General features: G+C 40.8%; 2 protein-coding genes across 3 annotated transcripts in view; one reads left to right on the top strand and one right to left on the bottom strand.

The window, feature by feature from the left end:
• Nucleotides 1-648, top strand: part of LOC311007378 (glutamate receptor ionotropic, kainate 2-like) — a gene marked incomplete at both ends in the record, with an annotated part of 56470 nt that extends 55822 nt beyond the window's left edge. For both annotated transcript variants that reach the window (XM_084000527.1, XM_084000526.1), the window contains one exon: nucleotides 484-648. In XM_084000527.1, the coding sequence (XP_083856653.1) occupies nucleotides 484-648 (165 nt within the window). The remainder of the gene's footprint in view (nucleotides 1-483) is intronic.
• A 15498-nt stretch (nucleotides 649-16146) lies between these two features.
• lin28b (lin-28 homolog B (C. elegans)) lies at nucleotides 16147-20976 on the bottom strand (the record flags this gene model as incomplete). Its single annotated transcript, XM_084000236.1, has 3 exons — nucleotides 16147-16459; nucleotides 19780-19967; nucleotides 20932-20976. The coding sequence occupies 3 exons, from the start codon at nucleotides 20974-20976 to the stop codon at nucleotides 16147-16149; spliced, it is 546 nt and encodes a 181-aa protein (XP_083856362.1).
• Nucleotides 20977-22106: the final 1130 nt, after the last annotated feature.

Raw genomic sequence — 22106 nt, 5'->3', positions numbered from 1 at the left:
GCTGATTTAACGTGAAGGTGAACTGAGGTTTGAAGATTGTTGATCAATTCCAATGTCGATGCCCCCTAGTGGTAAAAACATAGACACTGAAGCAGATGTCAGTGTCTGCCACTGTGCCCACAGATCTGACTCATGAACACTGAGGTGTTAACAGCTCAGAAAATAGACTGTACACAATTTTCTTTGGTATTGTTGAAATTTTTCATCATAAAAAAACAAGCCATTAGAAGAGTTGGAAGATCACATACGAATTCTTTTAATAATAGACAGTCCAGACTGTTAGCAGTATACAGATAGATTTTCTAGACAGTTATTTAGCCTTGGAGAAACCTCCAGGAGAATGTCTTGCCAATAGTGTGTATTGAATAAAATGCCAGTATTATCTATATTCAAGACGGCCCAGTTGCACAGGTTTGAGTAATGTGGCAGACACCGTGATGCCGGCCATAACTTTTCCCTCCCTGCTCTCTCGCCCCTCCGCAGCGATCGTTCTGCAGTGCCATGATGGACGAGCTGCGCGTGTCTCTGAAGTGCCAACGCCGCCTCAAACAGAAGCCTCAGCCGCCCGTCATCGTCAAGACGGAGGAGGTCATTAACATGCACACGTTCAACGACAGGAGACTCCCAGGAAAGGAAACCATGGCATGAGCTCCGCTGAACGTAAACCACCACCGATACCACCACCACCGCAACCAACCACCACCCCACCCTCCTGAGCGCAACCCCCCCTCCCTCGGTAAACAAACGTGGAAGAAGAAGGGGGAGGGAGAGGGGACGGGGTCAAATTAATGCTGACTTTTAACCGCAGACTGAGGTTAGCAGTCGAAACAGGATTCCTTTTTGAACCCACTTGCTTATGTAGACAGATGTTTCCTGTGGAAATATATAGATACCTGAGCAGTGTCACCTCACTGTGACATTCACGTCTTGAAGGGAGCTGGAAAAAAGGAAGGAAAAGGACTTTGTTTGTGTTTGTGTTGATAAAAGTATGTAAATTGAACACGATCCAAGCTGGTTTGGGACAAAAACATAAGTATGGTCCACACTAGGAGTGGATTTAAACACACACATATACACACACACACAGTACAGAACACATATATCTGCACACATACACACACCATTGTGACAGTAAACACCAGATGTAGTTTTTCTGTTGATGTCAATGCCCTTTTGTCTTACCACCATGTGTGTGTGACCCCCCCATCAGCCTCTCCCTTCAGTGGCTTGAGTTAATTTCAGATGATTTGGATGAAAACACTAATCTCACACCAACAAAGGGAACAGTAGACAAAGCCAAACGGTTTTGCTATGAACTGATGTATAAAAAAAAGAAAGAAAAAGAAGTGATATTTAGTTTGAAATCATCTATGCTGACCTTGTTGAATACTCATCGTTTTCTTCTGTAACGCCTTTCTCGTGCCAAAGTTCTGCCATTGTAAAGAACTTTCTACCATGCCTACTATTATGTTTCAAAGCCTCTACAAGCAACGTATACTGTCAAAGTCCTCCTCCATGTCCGTCGTTACGCGACCTGCAGTTTTCACTCTGTATCAGTTGTTGTTTAAAATGCAGTATTTCTACAAAAATGTTTGTTTTTGTACAAGAACAAGAAGTTTTGTAGTACTTTGTATCATGGTAGCCCCTCCTGTGGACAAAATATGTAGCAGATAATAACTCAGCCCTCAAACTCTTCGACAACCGGTGGCTGTGGGGCTTCAAACTCTGCTGTGTAGGGTTCATCTCTCTCTCATCACTCAGAGATTTCCGTCTGTTTTTTTTTTTGTTCTTTCTTTCTTTCTTTCTTTCTTTCTTTCTCTCTGTCCGTCTCGTGGGGCCTGCTGTACATAGTGTCTGGGGACAATGTGGTGGATTTCGGTTGGGTAAGGACAAAGAAACTGTAAAAGAAAGTGGTGACTCATTGTAGAAACTGCACCTGTCAGCGGAAGTGCACTGATGCGTGGTTAACCAACAGTGGTCAGTGTGTGAGTCACTGTTAAAAGACGTAACAGGCTTTTATGGAAGTGTTGCTTGTGTTAAAGATGAACCTGAACTGTAGATACCGGGCTACAATGTTGTTATCGCGCTACATTTTAGCCTTAGGAAACTGTAAAAAAAAAAAAAAAAAAAAAAAAATTTAAAAAATCAAATTTTATCATGAGATTTTTGACAAATAAAGTCTTAAAGTCTTACTTTTTTAAACTAGTGAAAATAATTATAAAATAATACTATATATTATAACTAATACTGGCTTTTTGAGGCCCATGCTGATAATGTTATACTGGCCAATAGCTAAACATAAAACATAAACCATTTTTATATGGATGCATACGAAGTGGGACTGATGGCAGTAAAGGTGGATAAAATGACTAAATGACCTTATGCCTACTTTGGCATTTCTCTACTGCAATTTCTTGTTACTTAGCAGCTGACATATACATCCAGATATCTGTGTATCTGTTCTAAGCTAATATCAGCCTGTGATTTCGAGGTCTGGCTGCAGAAATAATCAGTCGGTGCATTGAGGCTGTCCGGTTCAGTTACGCTGCCAGTGCCTAAGGATTTCACTAAGGCTGTCATGTTTTCTATACAAATCCAGTTTTCTCTAGAATTTATTGCAAATTTGTGTCACAGGGACAGGAAGCTGCACCTGGATCAAGAGAAAATTGTTGATTTGTGCTTGAAATGAGTTGAAGTCATCTCATACCACTGGCAGGGTGTTTATTTCAGAGGATATAAGCTTTAGGACGCAATAACGGGCAGAAATAACTTATAACTTGATAATATGCCAAGACATCAAAGGGCCATTTAGCAGTTGTTCTGGAGATTTCAGATGGTCTTCATCGGCAGGTGAACTTTACCCAGTCACCATTGTCTGTTTCAGCTTCTATGTGAATGAGAAAACAAGAAATCTCACCATCTACACTCCCAACACTTATCTGCAGATGAAGCTCATGTAGAGTGATTGAGAGCTCCAGTTTGGCTGCTAATTGGGGCCTCGTGGTCGTGATGATCTTTCAGCTGCTGACTCCAAGAGTGAGCTTCTTTAGATGTGGCCACTTGTGAATGTATGATGAAACGAGTGAAGTGGAAATAAACAGCAGCCTTTTTCAAGGCTCTCGTCCGTACGTCACCATAGCAAACATCTCACCTTGGCTCGTACGCCGAGGCGCCACTTCGCTCCCGTCGCCTCAAAGCCTTGACGGCTCTGGGAAGTGAAGTTGATGATAGCTTATGGGCAGAGAAGATGATTTATCCACTAATTGTCTCCAAATGCGTTTTTCTCTCCACCGAGTGACTGACACGATCGCATCTGGCCCCACGACACCTCTTGTCTGTTAGCTCTGTTCCATGTTGTGAAATGACAAGCATACTCGGTAGGTCACCACATCACTGCCCCTGTCTCCCCACTCTACCCAGTTAATCATCTGATTTGTTATTCCAGGGATTTTAAAGACAAAAAAAAAGATAAAAGATAAAACCAACACCCACACAAGGGCCAACGCCGGTGGTGACACCACTGCTGTACATGAATGGATATAGTTAACGACTTATTTAACAACCACATATGATATATATTATGAAAACTGACAGGGAAGAGACGTAATCCTGAAGCTACCAGTGTTGCTTGTCATTTTCCACCCAGCTGAATCTATTGGCGCGAGCTGAAGTGATTGAATACCTGGAAACCGTTGATTAGGGACGAACTCCGAAGGCTTCGCTGTCCTGTCGAAAACAAGTATGAGCTCATGGAATTTGACATTGATGCAAGGTTTTACAAATAATGTCATTAAAAAAAATGTCATCATTGTAGTTTGGCCTTATATTATTCATGCAACCTTTTCACATCCTCTTGGGAACAAATGAGCTGAAGACAGGATCTCTGTTGGTGTCTCATTTAAGAGTGCATCGATGCCATCAAGTATAATGATGAGCATTATCTCTTGAAGTATTCTGCAATGTCAGGCTCGTCTAATTGATAAGCCCAAAGACTTGATTTGTATTATCTAACTGAATACATTAGGTAATTGCTAAGATTGTTAATCAAATCAGGAACGTAAGCATGTTTAGGCGGCTGTTTTCCTGACCTGGCTTTGTGCCGGCTTCTCTCTCTGACCACACTCTTTCTGAAACAACCCCCCCCCCCCGCCCTGCGATCGCAGAAATCCAGATAACTGTAGTATATGGTGTTCACATTGATACACAGGAGACTGCTCGGGTTGACAAACAGGCCCCAAGAAGGTTCCACGCCTTGTGTTTTTTTTTCTTCTTCTTCATTGTTTATTGTTATTTCTCCTCCCACAGGCGGCAGCGACGGCGTGCAGTCGGACAACTAACAGGTTTTTTTTTTTTTTTTTTCTGGGAGTAATGATGAAAACTGTTTCTGCAGGCCCGACCTCTGCCGCCACAACATAAATGGCCACCCTGTCTGCCCTCCAGATTGACAGGGAAGGTCAGAGCATGCGTCAGTGCGTTCAGCAGGGACCGCTTAGTCTGTCACACTTATTTCCATCATATTAAATCCTCTTCCTCCTTTTCCTAAGTGGTCATTGGAAAGGTATCCTTGGATAACATCTTGTTCATTAGGCAATTAATGGCCGAGATTGCGTTGTGGACAGAAAATTGCTTTCTGAATGTGACTTTGGTTTGTCACACAGATATTATAGGCTAATAGCACCTGCCAAGAAAGGTTTTGTGAAGGCGGAAATGTATTCCTGTGCTCATTTCCCACCGAGTTTAATAATTCAGGATTCCAGATTAAGACTCATGTAAGCTCACTTTGATTTTTTTTTCTGTTGAACAAGTAGCAGTAGAACATGTACTTCAAAAGCCATTATGCACATGAGGGGCGGGACATACAATTCATCACACACAGAACAGAGAATTTACCGGTGGTATCTGTTCCCTTGGTATATTATGACAGTTATGGGAAACAGTGGGAATAAATGGAAATGCTTAATGGTAAAAGTGGGGTTTTATATTATTTATGCAGCAATTTGTTGAAGAACCTTGATTTTTTTTCCATTTGCTTGACAAACAGCTCTTCTTAGCAGAATGACTGTATGTTGATCAGTCCACTAAATGTGTTATCACCTCATCTGCATCCTTATCTCCTTATTGGATGGATAGAAAATTCATGCTCCCTAGTAGGTTGATATTTGTGTTTTTCATTTCAACAAACATTGGGCAGATTTCCATGACATTTGGTATCAGATCTTCATCAGAATCATAACAACTTTTATTGCCAAGTAGTAATAACACCTACAAGGACTTCGACCTCATGTATAGTGCAAAACACAAGAAACAGTGATAGTTGAATATACACAAATACAAAAATACAACTAGCTACATATAATGTAACCACTGTAACGACTTCTCACTTTTAATTGGTCCACTGGTTCAGGATCAAACACATACTAAGCTAATCACATTCCCAATAGCACTTAAGCCTTAGCAAAAGGTAAGCATGCTGTGTTACGCATTTACCTCAAAGCAAATCTGCTGTTCTACAGTGCACTCTTGGAGCTGCTAGCATGACTGTCAAGTCTTGTTTACTCACTTTTCCACAAAATGCACAATACAATAATATGATATTGCCTGTACTGGAAGAGGATTTTATCCATATCGCTCACCCCTAGTGTACACTTGTCACAGCTGAAATAAGACTAGACTGTATGAATATTCACATCACAGTGTCTCGTGCAGACTGATGCTTGAAAATATCACTCATCTAAACGCTTATAATAGGTTTCATTTGAACTCCCAACCACCACAGCAAATTATGTTAAAAACTAAGCTAATTTTAACATGCAGAGCGTTTTATTTACATATTTATTGTGCTAAATATGACAACAATATAGAGGCAAAAACCCAATAATTTCACATCTTTTTTTTTTTTTTAATTCACCCTCCCTCTGTGTAAAGCAATCACTGATTCCTGGCATGCTCTGTGTAAATAATTTGATGATATAGCATGCAGCTCATATCAACAAAGCTATAGTAGCAATCTTTGGTGCAATATTCAGCCTGCGGTTGATGATTCTCCCTCTGTAGACATTTCAGGCCTCCTTTTTGTGAAGTTCAGCACATATAATATGAAATCCTGGGGAAATGCAATAAAAAGGGGGGAATTGCAGGAGCTGGCTGAGCTGGGCCGACGTTGTTTGGTTGAAAAAGTGATGATTTGGTACGCACAAGGATCTTGCCCAGCAGTGGCATGTGTCTGCCCAGAGATAGCGTGGGGGGTGCATGGGGGTAGGGTGGGGAAGGAAGAGTATTGGAAAAACCATTGGCCACACACAAAGACATCTAATGGTTTTACTGGATCTAAGTGTATTATCTGTGTAAGCAAGTGTTGTGTTTGCATGTTAAGAGTCTCCACCATTTGCCACCTGTATACGTGGGTTTTTCTACGTGTGCCCAGGGGGGACAAACCCCCGTTTCGGCAGCAAATGAATTTCAATTTGAAGAAGTGATCTTTTGTGTCATGTAGCAATTCGTTTGGATGTGGTTTTCTATCGGAGTGTTTTTTTCCCAGTGGCAGATGTGTTGTGGTGGGTGGCAGCTGCAGAATGGAGGAGCACAGCTTGCTAAGTGATTCACCCTGCTCCTGGCGTCTCCGTTACCCCATGAGTCTTTTCACTGACAATGTTTTCATTTCTATTTGCTTTATGTGTAACTAGGGTGGTTGGCTGGATGCTTTGACAGCTCTGTCAGAAAAAATGACAGTGCTGGTTGTCTGTCAGAGTAAGGGTGAGAGAAACTAATGGGGCGTTTGGAGGCTATTTCATTCCCATGACGTATTCCACGGCTTGTTCTGAGAAAAAGGTAAGGAGAATGTTGCGCTCAATCACGTTTTAGATGAACATGATGACGGTGCTCAATCTGATGAAAATCCCCCAGATTGATAGCGTGAATGAGTTTGCAATCTAATGACATCTGCTGCCTTTTTTTTTTCTCTTTTCTTTTTTTTAATGCACACACCGGAAATAACAGTGCTTAGTGGAGAACCAGTCACATCTCCTGACAGGGGAATCGCTGTTTTGTTCACTGCTGTCAAATAGCACTCTCTTTCCCCACCAAAATCCCCCATTAGGTTCTCTCAAACAAATGTTCTCCTTCTCCCCACCTCTCTCTGCCTTTGAGTCATTCATACTGTTGATTCCACCTCTGGAGGAATACATCAGGCATAAGGCCTTTTTCTTTCATCAAGGCAGCAGCTTTAAAGTAATTTTCCTCCTCTCATAGGGGGCCAAATGGAGATGAGAAGATGTCGATTCTCTCATCTCTTTGTCTGTCCCCTTTGATCTCTTTCAACATGAATTCCCAGTGCACGGAAAGTAAATGGGATTTTTTTTTTCTGTCTATCTCTGGAGCATGGTTGATCATACAAAATTGACCAGAAATGACTCCTAATGACCCCTATGTTTTACTCACACACAAAAAGAAGACCCCAAAACACACTCCTGCCTGTCATTACTCATAATGCATTTTAATGAAGGATGAATAATTCAGGTTGCACTTGTAGATGTAATAGCCAGCAGTGTGCAGATGCTGGGAACATCTTTATGGAGGCCTGGCCATCTACAAGCTTATATGTGTGAGTATGTTTGTGTGTGTGTTTTTGGGGGGTAAAAGGAGGGTTTTGTGAGAAAGTACAGAGGTTTCCACAGCGTCTGTATGCCGGTGTGTGTTGTTGTCTGTCGCATTAACAGACAGCACTTGTGATTTATCTTGTATTCCCAGTGCAGGGGCCCCCTTTCTCTCACTGGAAAGGTTAAAGCATACAGCCTGGAGGCGGTACTACAAAGGTCAACATGCAGTTTAGGAATGAGGAATAGGACGATAGAGAGAAAGACCAGGAAGAAATGTACTCCCCTCATCTCCTCGGCCTCTGTGCTGTCTTTGACATCCTGAAAACACAACCCCTGCGCCGTTTGCAGCAAAGGCCCAGCAGTATTTATCCTTCAGTTCTCGGTATCCATTCTCTCCTGTCCTCTTCTTCTACTTCTTCTTCCTCTTATCACCAACTCCCCATGATACCTCCAATATCACAAGCTGTAAAAATAGCCGACCTTGACAATGCCATCTCCAGAGATGGTGCGTGAAAAACAAAAAATAAAAATAAATAAAAAAGATGGGGGGGGAGCTGTATAGGGACATGATGGTGGGTAACAAAGGGAAACTGTAAACAAAGACCGTGCATTTAATGGACCCCCTCAAGCCTGGATGTGCTTAGGAGGAAGACGGTGAGAGAGACAGCTGGTTATAAAAAGCGAGGCGCTGGGCCATTAAAGAGGAGCAAGAGAATAGAGAGAGATGGCTGTGAAGAAACACCAGCGTCTTTGGTGAGTCAGATGTGTTGAGGTGATTAATCTGCTTTGGCTGTGTCCTTCACAGGCCTGAGGGGGGGGGGAAACAACCATACGGTGGCACCAGGTTTCCCCCTAGTGACCGCAACTGAGAACTAACAGAATAAAGAAAACCCATTTTTGTGCACTATGAGCTATGTCTGCCATCATTTATTCTGAGGCACAGTGACATGTCCGTGCTGTGATTGATGCATATTACTGTTTCTGTTATCAGATAATAGAAGAACCATAAAGAATGAACTTGATTCAAGGTCGAAACCGCAAAGTTGACAAGGATTGAATGAGAAAAACAAGCGGCGCAGAAGATGATATTCAAATTTAGACAGATATTGTCATCACCAAATAATCTGGTGGTTATTTTCTTTATATTTCTGATAGTTTAATTCATAAAGTGTAAAAGAGAAACAACCTTGGAGTCTAACAAGCGTGCCAAATGTGCTTGATCAAAGATGTTTCAAGTCATCCGTTCCGTCTCACTTTGTCTCTCTCCAAGTTTCCACTCACTGGACACGATCCATAAAATTTACAATAATATAAAACAGTCCATGAACCACTCAGTTAAGTGAGGAACGGTTTCAACTGGATGTTATTAGCAATCATGAGCAGGGAATACAATGAAATGGGTATTTATACATCTTCAGTGTTGGCCTTGACTTCATTGATTTGGCTTTGACTTTCATGCTTTTTTTAGTGCCCTGTATTTATTTATTATTTTTCTGTAGAACCTATGAATACCACGATCATGGTAGACACTATAAGATCTGGTTAAATAAGAGCTCAGTGTTGTGTTGAGTTGCAACATTATGATCATTTTGGTCATTCTCAGTGATCACGCCAAACATGCCAACGCTGCACTCAGCGCCTCAGAGATTCAGGAAGCACAACTCTTGCAACATGAGAACGTGGTGCAAGCTTTTCAATTACCATGAAATTCAACATAATGTCCAAACACACATGTTGAAGAAATACAGAGATCCATCAAAATTAGATTGAAAGATACCCGCTTTTGAAAAGAATGGTTAAATTGCAGATTTTTAGTCCTTAATGATGATGGTTTAGCTTAAAGAAATGCTGCAACCTGTGCCTCTTATGATGCAACCCCCCCTTCCCTGGTAAACACCCATGTCCTTTCAACTCCACACACCCTGATCGAATGCATGAATATTTTACATTCTCCAAAACAAGTCCGAGTTAATCATTCATGTTATCTAATTAGACTTCATATAGGATAACAAGTACCTCTGATGAATTATAAACCAATCTTCATGGAGGAATTCCCCTTCAACTGAAATATACTTTTTGTAACATTAAACAAAGTGTGTTTGCAAAATGTGTGTGAGGGTTGAAAACAAAACAAAAAAAGCATTAAACCACGTCAATAGTCTAGTAGGAAATTATACATACTTTAATGCCAATATAATATGTTTATTTTCCAATCAAGTAAAACATTTAAGACATATTTAAAAATCCAATCCAAGATTCACAGAAATAAAAAAGGCAGTACACTTATATTGGGGCTAAAATAATGAGTGATATGCACATAGAAGAACATTTTTCCCCATTCAGAAGCAATCAGTGCTTGGCTCTAGACGTACTCCAGAGAAAGAGAGGTCAGAAGACTCCCTCTGGCCATGATGTAGAGAGTAAAAACACAAACGAACATGAGAAATGTGAGGTTATTCGTCAATACAAGGAGGTATCTGCACTTTAAACTGCCTTGGTTGGATTTATAGGTCCTTTAGAGGTCCAATGTTCCAGTATGATTTCACGTGCTAAACACAATATGAATCCAACATGATACAGTTCAGTTAAAAAAATAAACATCATAAATGATCATCCCCTTACAACACATTGTTTCTCCAGTCAAGGCAAAGCACAGAGCAGCTGACAAAGGCAGCAGTTGAGGTATGTGAACTTCTGCAGTCATCTCCTACACAACCACACGAGGGAGCAGTGAGACCGCCTGCGTCCCCCAGTTAGGCCTGATGGCATAGTACATCCTGTCTGTCTCCAAAGGCTTCTGATACATTACTAAGGGTCATTTAGGTTTCCGTTGTTTGAGGGTATATTTCATATAATTCTTGGGTTTTGTTGTAGTCTTTGGACCAGGTGTGCATGGTTTTACTGACGCTATTTTGCGTCTCTTAAGCCTCTGAAAAATGTAGACACTGATAACACACTTTTCCTTCAATACAATATATTAATTGATATTATTATAATTCCATTGGCGTTATAAGTTGCTGCCCTATGAAACCCCGGTATTTCCAGATTTTGTGATTTTGAACTGAACTACTAGCATTTGTGAAAAAGTTTTTTTTTTTTTTTTTTTTTTAAACGCCTACAACTCAAGGCTTAAGCAAAAAAAATGACATTTTGCTTTAATTTTATGCTAGGATCTGGGTATATTAACAAAGACTGGACTCCAGAATGAAAAGAAATCTAACCAGGCTCTGTCTAGTCCTAAATTTGTGCTTTTCATATATTGGCTAGCGTACCCTGGAGTAGCAGAGGTGATTTAGCTTGTTAGTTTAGCACAAACACTGAAACCAGTCCTGTCCAGTTTCCTACTTCTTGTGTAGTAGCTATAGCATACTCTAGACAAGCAGTACTTCAGCTATTTATCTTAGCAAAATGACTGAAACCTGGGTGAAACCTGAAGCCTGGCTCTGACTCGCCAGACGTTGTACCTTTAACGCACTAGCTCTCAAGAAGCAGAAGTAGTTTTGCTAGTTTGCGTAGTTGAGCACAAAGACAGAGAGATGGGGGAGACCACCTGGCTCTGTCTACCTCGCTTTGTACCTCGTATAAGCTGGCATATAAGATGTAACAGTGTTTGTAGTTTAACAATATAAAACATGTTCACAAGTTGTTGAGGTGCTGGTAGGTTGTGTGGATGTGTGTTTTTCTTTCTCTTTTTTTGCCAAGCTTAACAACAATTTGACTCTGGTGAGAGTGGTAGGCCTAAAGGTCTTCTCTCCGAAACCAAGGACAGGACTGATTCCGCAGAGTGCCAAACTATTCCTTTAAAACAAGGCTCTTTTTCTTAACATTTGGAGATACACGGTTTTCACAAGACAGCAACAAAATCTGCCCACTTTTAAATACTGAATCATGAGACCACAAAGACATAAAGCATGGATTACCCTTTGAAACACACAACTCTACGCCAATCCTTATTTCAGGAACTTAAAGGTTTACGCAGTTTTACAAAAAAAAAATTCAGGTTTAGCGCCATTTCTCAACAAATATCACAATCTTTGTTTACAGGGTGTTGAACGATACAATCTTCTCTTCGATGCCTTTTAAGTACAGCATAATGCCACATAGCAGCTGTTTACCTCTTCATCTGACACTTCATGTCTGTATTGCCACCACTCAGGTGCAGAAACGCACCAGTGTCGACTCTCAGATTGGTGTAAATTTCAAATTCAATTTTGACTCGATTGGCTTTAACACACTCTATTTCCTTGATTTTATTCCTCATTATATTCTGTGACCGCAAATCCAAGATCTGAGACGCCATGTTCCCTTTTCAAGGTCTGAGACTCAAGCTGAGCGCTCTGCTGAGATACAACGGGTACATTCGAGATCACAAATGTTTGATCTTGGGTAAAACCTTATGCAACATTATGCAACCTTAATGCACTCCTTGCTTTGTGTTGTCTCATGTTTGCATGATTCAGAACTAAAGACACGTGGGAAAATATTAACAACACGATTCCACCAATTTGTTATCCTACATGCAGCCTTGACGAACCTTTTGATTATTTCTACCTTATGGGGATAATTTGAGAGGGTTTCTTGGCTATGTCGAATACTGAACAGGACAATAAACAAGAGATCAATCAGTAGTTACATTGATTGGAAGGAAATATAAAGCTACTAACAACAATAATATTACTATATCTTACTGTGGCCGTGTATTTTGTTCATAACTGGCATAACTCCATATGTAGGCCCACTGCAACATAGCGATTCTCTCAGCTGAGTGTGAACTGTAATACTACGGTCATATGCAAAATCAATCTTTAATCTCATGAGTTAGTTTTTAAAAAGTAATGATAACAATATTCATCTTAATAAACATTTGTTTAGAATGACGTCTATGCAATGTCACCATCACTACAAAAATCTACTGATTTCATGTTAAATGTTAACAATGCCGCTCTAAACTACAAATGTAGTTTGCAACAAGAAGGGGCATCGTCTCCAAACCACATCGCGTCTGATTATCTGAGGCTGTAAAAACGGCTGACGAATGCCATTACCATGGAGCCCAAAAAGAAGAAAATATCCATTTGGTAATAGGGTCAGACAAACAAAACATAGAGATAGGCACTCCTTGTGCGAAGTAAAATCCAATTTTTTCTCCATCTTAAGCCCATCATATCAAGTGGTTACAAAAACGGTTATGATAAAATACTTACAAACTAAAAACAACAGTCCATGTCTTTTCAAAAATGTGTTCACACGGAAATGTAAAATATTTCATATTTAACATGTCTATAGCTAGGCCAACAAACTGAGGAAAACTCACTGGCTGTCTGCAGCTAGCTACGTGATGAGTGTATATACTGACAGTATAACACCAAGCTGGCAGAAAAACTTCACCCTGGATGTGTGAGACAAACTTGCCCCTTCTGAAAATGTGTATTAAATCCTCAAGAAGGGGCTTTGATTGTAAGATATATTTGGAGTCACAAGTTGATGAGCCATTTCAGGGCTGATTTGTTGAAAATGCCGTGTGACTCTAGTGCGACAAGTGGCAATTTAATTAAAAGAAGAAGAAAAAAAACAACTGCATGGAGGAGGTAAAGGGGGCTGGGAGGAGGTAAGGAGTTTGTGGAGGAACACCGCATATGAGGTAGGCTTTTGCTGTAAACCAAAAAAAAAGAAAGAAAAAGAAACAAACAAAAAAAACGGAGGTTTGCAGTTAAAGAAAAAAAAAGTAACTCATCAAATCTGGAAAAGGAAGACCAGGGAGTCTGTGGCAACACTAGGGAACTTCTCACACAACACCTCAGTACAATAGAGACCTACAGTTAATCATACAAGCTCATCAAAAAATATACAAAACAAAAAAAGAAATGCACAACTATGTATAACTCAAGAGGTAGTTGCTAATATCAGTACATGAATCGATTACATACGTCTCTTTACCATTGCTTAACAGAGTTTGTTGAGTCAGTCAGTGGATGATTCCCAAAAGAATACAATACATTTTTTTGGTTAATTCCCTGAGAACAGTTCATCATCCTGAGAGGAATTGTGTGTAAAAATGTAAAAATACATCATACAAAAAGATGTTGTTTCCATAGAGATTTGAGCATGGCCTGTGCTCCTTCTGTGGTTTGGTCATTCACTTTTTTTTCTGTCATGCTGCATTGTTGAGATTTGATTTTTAAACGCACGCACACATTCAAAAAGCTGTACATTAAAATAAAAAAAACAAAACAAAACCAAAAAAAACAAACAGAAAGGAAAAAAATTACAACCGCAGTATTGCACTTTCAGCAATAAGTCTGTGTTATTCTGAAAGAGCGAGGATAGCAAGCACGTCAGCAAGTCTTAACTTTTAAATGCCTTCAAAAAAAAATCAAAACAATAAAGCCAAACTCTTTGGTATAAGAAATATACCAAAAAAAGTTGGTTGTCTACTTAGGCTAGAGCTTTTAAAAACACACAAGCTAGTTTGATATCATCATACAAAGTTATTTGATTTGTCAGAACATTAAGATACAACTCCAAAGCGACCCGAGGTCGACTTTGTGAGGAGTCGACTTCAGATAAGCTCTTTTCACATTCAATATGGTCAGAGAAGAGTTGTTAGGTCACAAATAAGTGCCACTAAAGCCATGCTTGGGATTCAAGTTATACCAAAAGCAGCACTCTCTCTCTCTCTCTCTATCTTTCTTTCTCTTTATCTCTCTCTCTCTCTCTCTTCAGTGAGTCTGAAGCAGCGGCAGCAGCGGCAGCAGCAGTGACGGCGTCTCATCCCGAAAGAGGAGTGAGCTTCACCCCGGCTGGTGCTTCACTTTAACAAAAATGGTTGTAGGCACAGATGGAAGAGGAACCAGGCGAGGTTCCATCTTACTGGTTAACACAGCTGGGAGAGCAAAAAACAACAGCTTGACGTTCTGTGACATTCATTTTCATAAAAAGAGGAAGAATTGGTGAGGTATTACGTAAGTTAAAGTTAAGAGCAGCTGTGATGACACCGTGAATGGCCTGATACTAACTCCCGTGATAAAACGAGGCGAGTCTTTTGTGCTGTGTCAGGTGATTGCTGACTGTTTTTGAAGTGAGGAATAAGGCGGTGTGGAGTTAACTTCTTTAAAAAAAAGGATCCGTTTGTTTTGTCGTGGATGAAAACAGGTAAATAGAGAGAGAGCTATAAGTTTTCACACAACAACAAAGTATCCCATGCAATATACAGGGCTATTCACCTACGTACGTCAGAGCTAATTCCTTATATATGCATTAAAGTTAAGAGAATTTCAATCATATCTTGTGGCTTAACATATATATTAATGACTTATACTATGATTTTATAAACTGTAATGTTATTTTCAACTAATTATACAACAATCAAAATGGAGGCCTAACGATCGACTCATTAGCTTTGAATCTAAACTATGATCTAGATTAATTATATGATGTCTTCTCTAAGGCGTGACTATCTATTGTAGTAGGAGGCTGAAAGGTTAATAGTGTTGACCCCGCACCTGAGGAAGAGGTGCTCCAGTCACACATGCACAACACACACACACACACACACACACACACACACACACACACACACACACACACACACACACACACACACACACACACACACACACACACACACACACACACACACACACACACACACACACTCTCTCAGTCGTGCACACACAAACACACATGCACACCCTCTGACAATCACTTGGTCCAGTCTATTTCATGTAAAGAGAGAGGTATGTATGTAGTGAGTGTTTTCAAGAGCAGCAGCTCACACTTGTTTTGTGTTGTTGTTTTTTTTTTCTTTTTTCTTTTTTTTTGAAATTCCCTCTGGAATCCATAAAGTTTCCCTCGAGATCTTTCTAAGCCAAGCTAACAATCCTTTGGGTCTGGATTATCGCTTAGAGGGTCTTAGAGCTTTTAAAAGTTGTCTTTAATCCTTCTTAAAATGAGCTACCATGTGTGCTAAGAGGATGCATCATGATTTTTCGGAATGATTAGGCCTACAGGATATAAATCTGCCGCTTTAAAATCGACAAGGAAAAAGCATTCAAAATCGCCAACACTTAGGTCCGAGGTGGTGGAGGAGTGGAGGAGTGGAGGAGTGGGGGGGTGGGGGGAGAAAAAAAAATCATCAAACCAAGATTCATACCATGTTGTTTCACTCTTGAGCTGCACTGATTGAAACAAGAAAAACAGTCATTCCCTGCAGTCACCATTTCCAGCGGTGGTTGCCATAGCTGCACCAGATGACTGCAAGTCAGTCAGTCAGTCACACACATTCATGCACGTCTGTACCCCATTGATCGTTGCCATAGCTGCACTGGTTAGAAGGGAAACAAAAGAAGAAAAAAAAAGAAGAAAAAAACAAACAAATAAAATAAAAGTAAAGAAATTAAGACCTCCCATTTTTTTCACAGGTGTGAGGTAGATGAAGGGGGCGGGGCTTCAGGTATCCTTTGATTGAGGGGGGGAGACATGAGGGGGTTGGGGGTTGGGGTTGTGGGGGGTGGGGGGTGAGCGGTGAAAGGTTCACCTCTGTGGGTTGTTTTCAGGATTTCCTCCACCTCTGGGTCCGGAGGCCACGGGTAGTGTGGGGCTCCTCGGGGGAGGAGGAGGAGCCCTCCAGGGGAGACGAGCCGGAGCGCTCCTCCTCCTCCAGGGGGCAGAGGTAGGGCCCGGTCCCCGGGCTGGAGGCCGAGGTAGACGCATGTTGGTCCTGAGAGCCTGAGGCGGGCGCCAGCGCCTTGTGGGGACACTGAGCCACCATGTGCGTGATGCTCTGGCAGTAGTGGCATTTCTTTGGCTGGGGGGGCAGGCCACACTCCTTGGCATGGTGATCCAGACCTCCACAGTTATAACAGCTGCAGAAGGGGGTGGAGCAAAGAGACACAAACACATGGGATGATGACAAAGCTATTCAAGAATCATCAAACAGAAGAAAAACCCTCCTTAGATTCATTAATTAAAGCAAAAGTAAGCGATCCGGTCGTTTTGGCTAACTTCTTGTCATCGGATGGAGTTAGCAGTCCCCGCCCTCGTCCCTACGTCACCACATTCACGCGTATCCCTTGGCTGCACACACAGCCCTTCATGCCGTTCTCTCTCCTCATTGGATAAAGGTTGTAGGATACAAGGAAAGTTTTCTCCTCGGCTTACAGCAGAGCAGAGTGACTGACAGACCTGTGTTTCAGACCAAACACTCTATATAAGTGATTGCAGTCGGAAGATATAACTATTTAAGACTTATATTAACACAAACATTCCACTTACTTCTGCTTTAAATAGAAGCAATGCATTTATTGTTGATTTTACCAAAATAAAAGCACAAGCTGTCCCTATACTCTCCTACAGCACCAATACTGCTGAGCTGAAACACCCGCTCCATTGTGGATTCACCACTAGATGGGAGTATGACACATGAAATAGCTCGGTCTGGATGAAGCGTGAGTGGCACTCTGTGGCGTGCCAAGCTACACCATGTTATTAAATTTGACAGGAAGCACAAGAGCGCTGAAAGAGCAGCAATGAAAACTGTAGAGGCGAAGGTGACCGAGATTCCAGCCTGTCAAGATGCCACCAGTCGTTCTGGCACCACGTCCAATCAAATGGACATTTAGGCCATTTTTGCCTATTTAGGCGTCAGATGCTCTTATTTAAAGCTTAATGCCCCAAACGTGTGAGCGTTCAGGGTTCAATGCCTTTCTTATTGTTCAGTGCTTAATACCTCGTAAGCAATTAAATCTAGAGCACGTGACATATTCACTGGTTTTTACACATCATCTGTGTTTTTATGGTGGATTTTAATTCACGACAAGCCCAAACAAAGTCACGCTGCTACAGAAGCTCCGCCATCATGAGACAGTGGCCGAGTTTAAGGATTTAAAGATGTGTCAGATATTTTGACAACCAATTAAAGAAACAAGCAAAGACACAGTAAACCAGGGTGTCAGCAAATTGCTTCTGCTGCACAAGAAAGAAAGAGAGAAAAAAAAACATCAAATCACGTTTTGCCAGGAAAGTCTATTTCAACCTTTGCTGCTTCTGAAAAGAGGCTGAATTATCTCTAGGGAGCATATTTATTCAACATTTATAAAAAATACTCTACATCCAATTAAAAAAAAAAAAAACCCCATGCAGGAAGTTGAACTATAGAGACAAAAAAGAGTGAAATCCAAAATATATGTTCAAACAAAAAGGCAGGTTGTCTTCACATCATATAATATACTTTCATTTATGATCTTTTAATTAATTTATGCTGCTTTTTTAAAAGAGCTATAACTAAAGACCAATTATATTCATATTCTAATTATATTTCAAATCCAGAGGCAGCATTAAAAATGCATTAATCTATTGTAGATTTAAGGTCGTTTTAAGGTTTGTTATATCAAAAATAATAAAATCTAATCAGAATCACACTCAAAATGTAACTTTAGATTCCTTCTTGTATTATGAAGAGGACGTAGAGGACGAACTATTTAATCACTTCACTTGATTCAAAATATTTAAACTAAACGTTAACATGTACTTAGACAATTTACAGTCAGAAATTCATTTAAATTCATAGCAACGAGCACCAATACAACATGCTTAGAAGCAGAAAATCTTATTGATCCTGCCGGGAAACTGATCAACACTGTGTAGTTTTGCTCTTTATCGATACACAAGTTGAGTCTAAAGCAGTTTTATTTCTCAGTTTGTCATAATAATAATAATAATTTGTATTTATAGTGATTTATGAGCAATATGACCAACTGATGAACTACATCAAACATGAAGAAGGAAACAACATAAAACAGCTGTTGTGTCCTTCACATTTCGTTTTGTACAAGATATTTTCTCTAAAAAGCGATTAAACAGTCACAGACGAGCACTTGAACTACGCACTGACTCCAGAGCAGAACATTTCCTCTCAACAGCCACCTAGAAAACCTCCTGCTTCGTGCCCTCGTGTTTCCCCACAATGCACCACTTTCATAACGTCTTCAATTTTTAATTTTTTTTCATTTTCATTTTTCTCAGGAGAGAGCTGTGGTGTGAGGAGCAGTGGGGTGTGAAGACAACACAGCAGCCAGTGGCCAGCAGGGGTCAGAGCAGCGTCAACTGCCACAGGCGCCGCTCACGCTCACAAAGACCAGATGACATCACAGCCCCATCTACCTGCCATATCTGAATCCAATACCGGCCCTGCTACCACCTTAACAGAAGGTAGAGACACTTGACCTAACACTGGATCAATTATCCCAAATAAACTGAATTATTCAGCCTGTGTAAAACAATCAGGGAGCTCTCTCTCTCTCTCTCTCTCCCTCCCAGATACTGTTTCCTCCTTTCTGACAAAAGCTTCTCTTTTCACACCTTAAGAAAGAAAAAAAAAAAAAGCTGGATGGCAGGAGCAGCTGTGTTGCAGCGATGTAAAGAGTGAGTGGCATCTAGAAGCCGGACCGACTTTCGAATGTAAATGCAGCCTCGCAGTCGTGCGGTGCCTTCCTACGACAGACAGAGAGCACATACTTGGCTCTTGGCTGGCAGGATTTTTTTTTTTTTTTAAGCTATACATCAAATGAAGGCGTTCTCTGTCAGCAGGGAGGACAGGGAACACAGCCGCCTCCTCTGCTTAAACCACAGGGCATTTTCAAGGAGCTCCATATGGCTCCGTCTGACAGATTTTAAGCAAAAGCACCCTTCAGGATTTTACTGAGGACAAAACAATTGATTGAGCTACTGCCGCATTGAGATGCATATAAGCCCAATCCATCCCTCTGCTAAAGCCGCCTCTAATGTAAAAGCTGGCAAATTGATTTAAAATAGCAGCAATGGCAGGCAAAGTGCCCTATTCAATTCCTTATTATGGTGCACAATAACCATAGCAACAGGCATGTACTCGGGCAGATTGAATAGATTTTATCTATAATCTTAGCCCACTCAGAAATAGCTCACTGCGGCGAGATGTACATATAGCATGTCTGCCTCTACTATAGCACTGCCCTGCTTTGTGAATGCAGCTCCCAGCGCTCACGTACATTCAGCGGTTTTTTATTTTTTTATTTCTGAGATGAAGCCCAGACAGACGAGTCGTGCAGACGTACACGTGAATGACTGCATACCTGCAGAGCGCATTCAAAAATAAAATAAAAAATCATTCCAGGGTTTTCATCTTCAAAATGTTCTCCATCACACTCACCGGTCTCCCTTTGGTTTGCGTTTCTGGAGTGGGACCTTCCCCTTGGGTCTCCTTTCGCTGCCTGCGCAGGGTCCCCCACCAGGTCCAGTCACCCGCAGGGACTCCAGGCCCTTCGAGGACTTCTTATAGGTGAACTCCACCTGCTCACCCTCCTTTAAGCTGCGGAAGCCCTCCATCACCAGTTTGCTCTGCAGGGAAAAGAAAAAGCAATTATCTACTGTATGTAACAGTGGCAGATTTTTTTTTTGTTGTTCTGTCTCTTAATGCTTAATAGCTACAACACAGATGACAATGAGTGCTTGTGTTTCTGACTTACACATATGAACACAGTTCAGTGTACCGCAGCGATAAGGACATCAGGCTCATCTCAATTAGCTTAGACATCGCACGTCCTTGAATAATGACGGATGATTCCAGAAACCAAAACGATGGCGATTCAAATATCTCACACACATCATTTTTTAAAGGCTTGGATGTGTTTCACCTTGACTGGTATTTTTCTAACCTCCGCTGATGAATGTAACTTACAAAGATCATATAGCCTTTGCACACCAAGAGGCGTATGGAGCAGAGGAGGTCTTTTTGCTTTTTTTTTCAATGAAAGACACAATTTAAAGCCTGGGTTCTACTTCCTGTCTGCACAACATAAAGCTCTGTGGTAATTTTATGTGCGTCCACACCCACCAGTTGGAATTTAACGTAGACACTGAACAAAACAGTTGCCAGAGATATTATCAGGTATGTGAGTGAAGTGAACAAACAGCTGTCCATTCAAACCTCTGTTCCTCTATCTCCAAATAACCGCCGCCGAGGAATCTAAACTTACAAACACGTGCGAGGCTCAATGTGCTGTGGCAGTGAACACACAGACGAGACGTCGTTTCAAACATGGTGGATCGGCCGTGTGTGTGTGTGTGTGTGGTTTGCACCAACTGTCATTGACGGCGTGCGCACAGAAGGGACTTGCTGTTCTCCCTTTATCTACTTTTCGCAGAGGAACCACTTCCTATTCTTTCTGCAGGGAGAAAAAGACAAGAGCGTCGTCGCACACCCATGCAATCATTTTCTCTCAGCACATCCACCATCCATCTTATCTACATGATCGGAGTTATTGATTTAGTTACTATATAACCACTGGACAATGATTTATGCCTTGCTGATGGCACAGAACGGACTGCTGATAGGCGCTGTATCCATGACCTTCATGAATCGCAGCAGGCCCTGCAGATCTCGGCATAGGTAAACACACACCCACATGAGCATGCAGTGTGCAGAGCAAACCTACTACCTACTATACATCCAGTCCTATAAATAACACACGGGGCTATCTGTAAATGCAGCGCCTGCTCTAGAGACAGATGTGTAGGAGATAGAGGGAGAGAGAGTGAAATGATCAGAGGGAATCAAATGTGAAACCATACAGGAAGAAGCAAAAAATGCACAGAGCTGCATTTATTTCTTTCCTTTTCTTTTTTTCCCATAAGACCCGAGTCAATGACTGCAGCTCCAGGAAGCTGAAGGTGATCTATAGGTGGTCTATTTGTGGATATAAATGAACATGCAAGAGATTTTTATTTCAGAAAAGTGGGGAATGTATAAAACAGTGAGAAGTGAGGAATGGGAAATAATTACAAACTAAGAATAGAGCTTGAACTCGCTGTACCGCATTAGATATATTATGACTGAACATTAAAATATGCATTAAAGAGATGATTAGGACAAAACTGGTTTTACATAACAACGTGAAAATAAAGGTACTTTATGTTTTATGCTTTTGAAAAGTCTGTTGAGAATAACTTTAAGGAAATGATTTTTTTGTACCCTAAAAGCTTCTTATTTTCTAAACCTAATTTATTAGAAAAAAAATAAGGGAGTAATAGCATGTTACCAAAATAAGAGACTTCCATCTTTCCATCTACTGACAGACTACACCTTTTAAAACTCAGCTGACCGACGGTTGGACATCACATCACAACACTGAGTTTAGTTTATTTAAGTAACTCTTAACACACATTTTCTCCAGACTATTTTTTTTTATGATTTCTAATGACATTTACTGAATAAATCAGAGCTCTGTGGATGAGATTTTTTTTTTTTGAATGCACAAACAGCTTCTCAAGCTATCCAAATTTTATTTCTCAAGTTTCTATACATTTTTGGTTATCTCATCCTTTAAAACCCTTTTTTAAATTAGTTAAATTGTTTTTCATAATAGATTTTCTTTCTTTCTTTCTTTTTACCAAACTTTAACTTAACATCTACACCCTTTTAGTTTGAAACATAAACTCAAAATAGAAAACCAAAAAAAGAATATGAATAAGTTAAAG

This window comes from Trachurus trachurus, assembly GCF_905171665.1.
Source record: "Trachurus trachurus genome assembly, chromosome: 24".
NCBI classification, from domain to species: Eukaryota; Metazoa; Chordata; class Actinopteri; order Carangiformes; family Carangidae; genus Trachurus; species Trachurus trachurus.
Note: the sequence above shows the minus strand (reverse complement) of the source record. Positions and strands in the feature narration are given on the sequence as shown.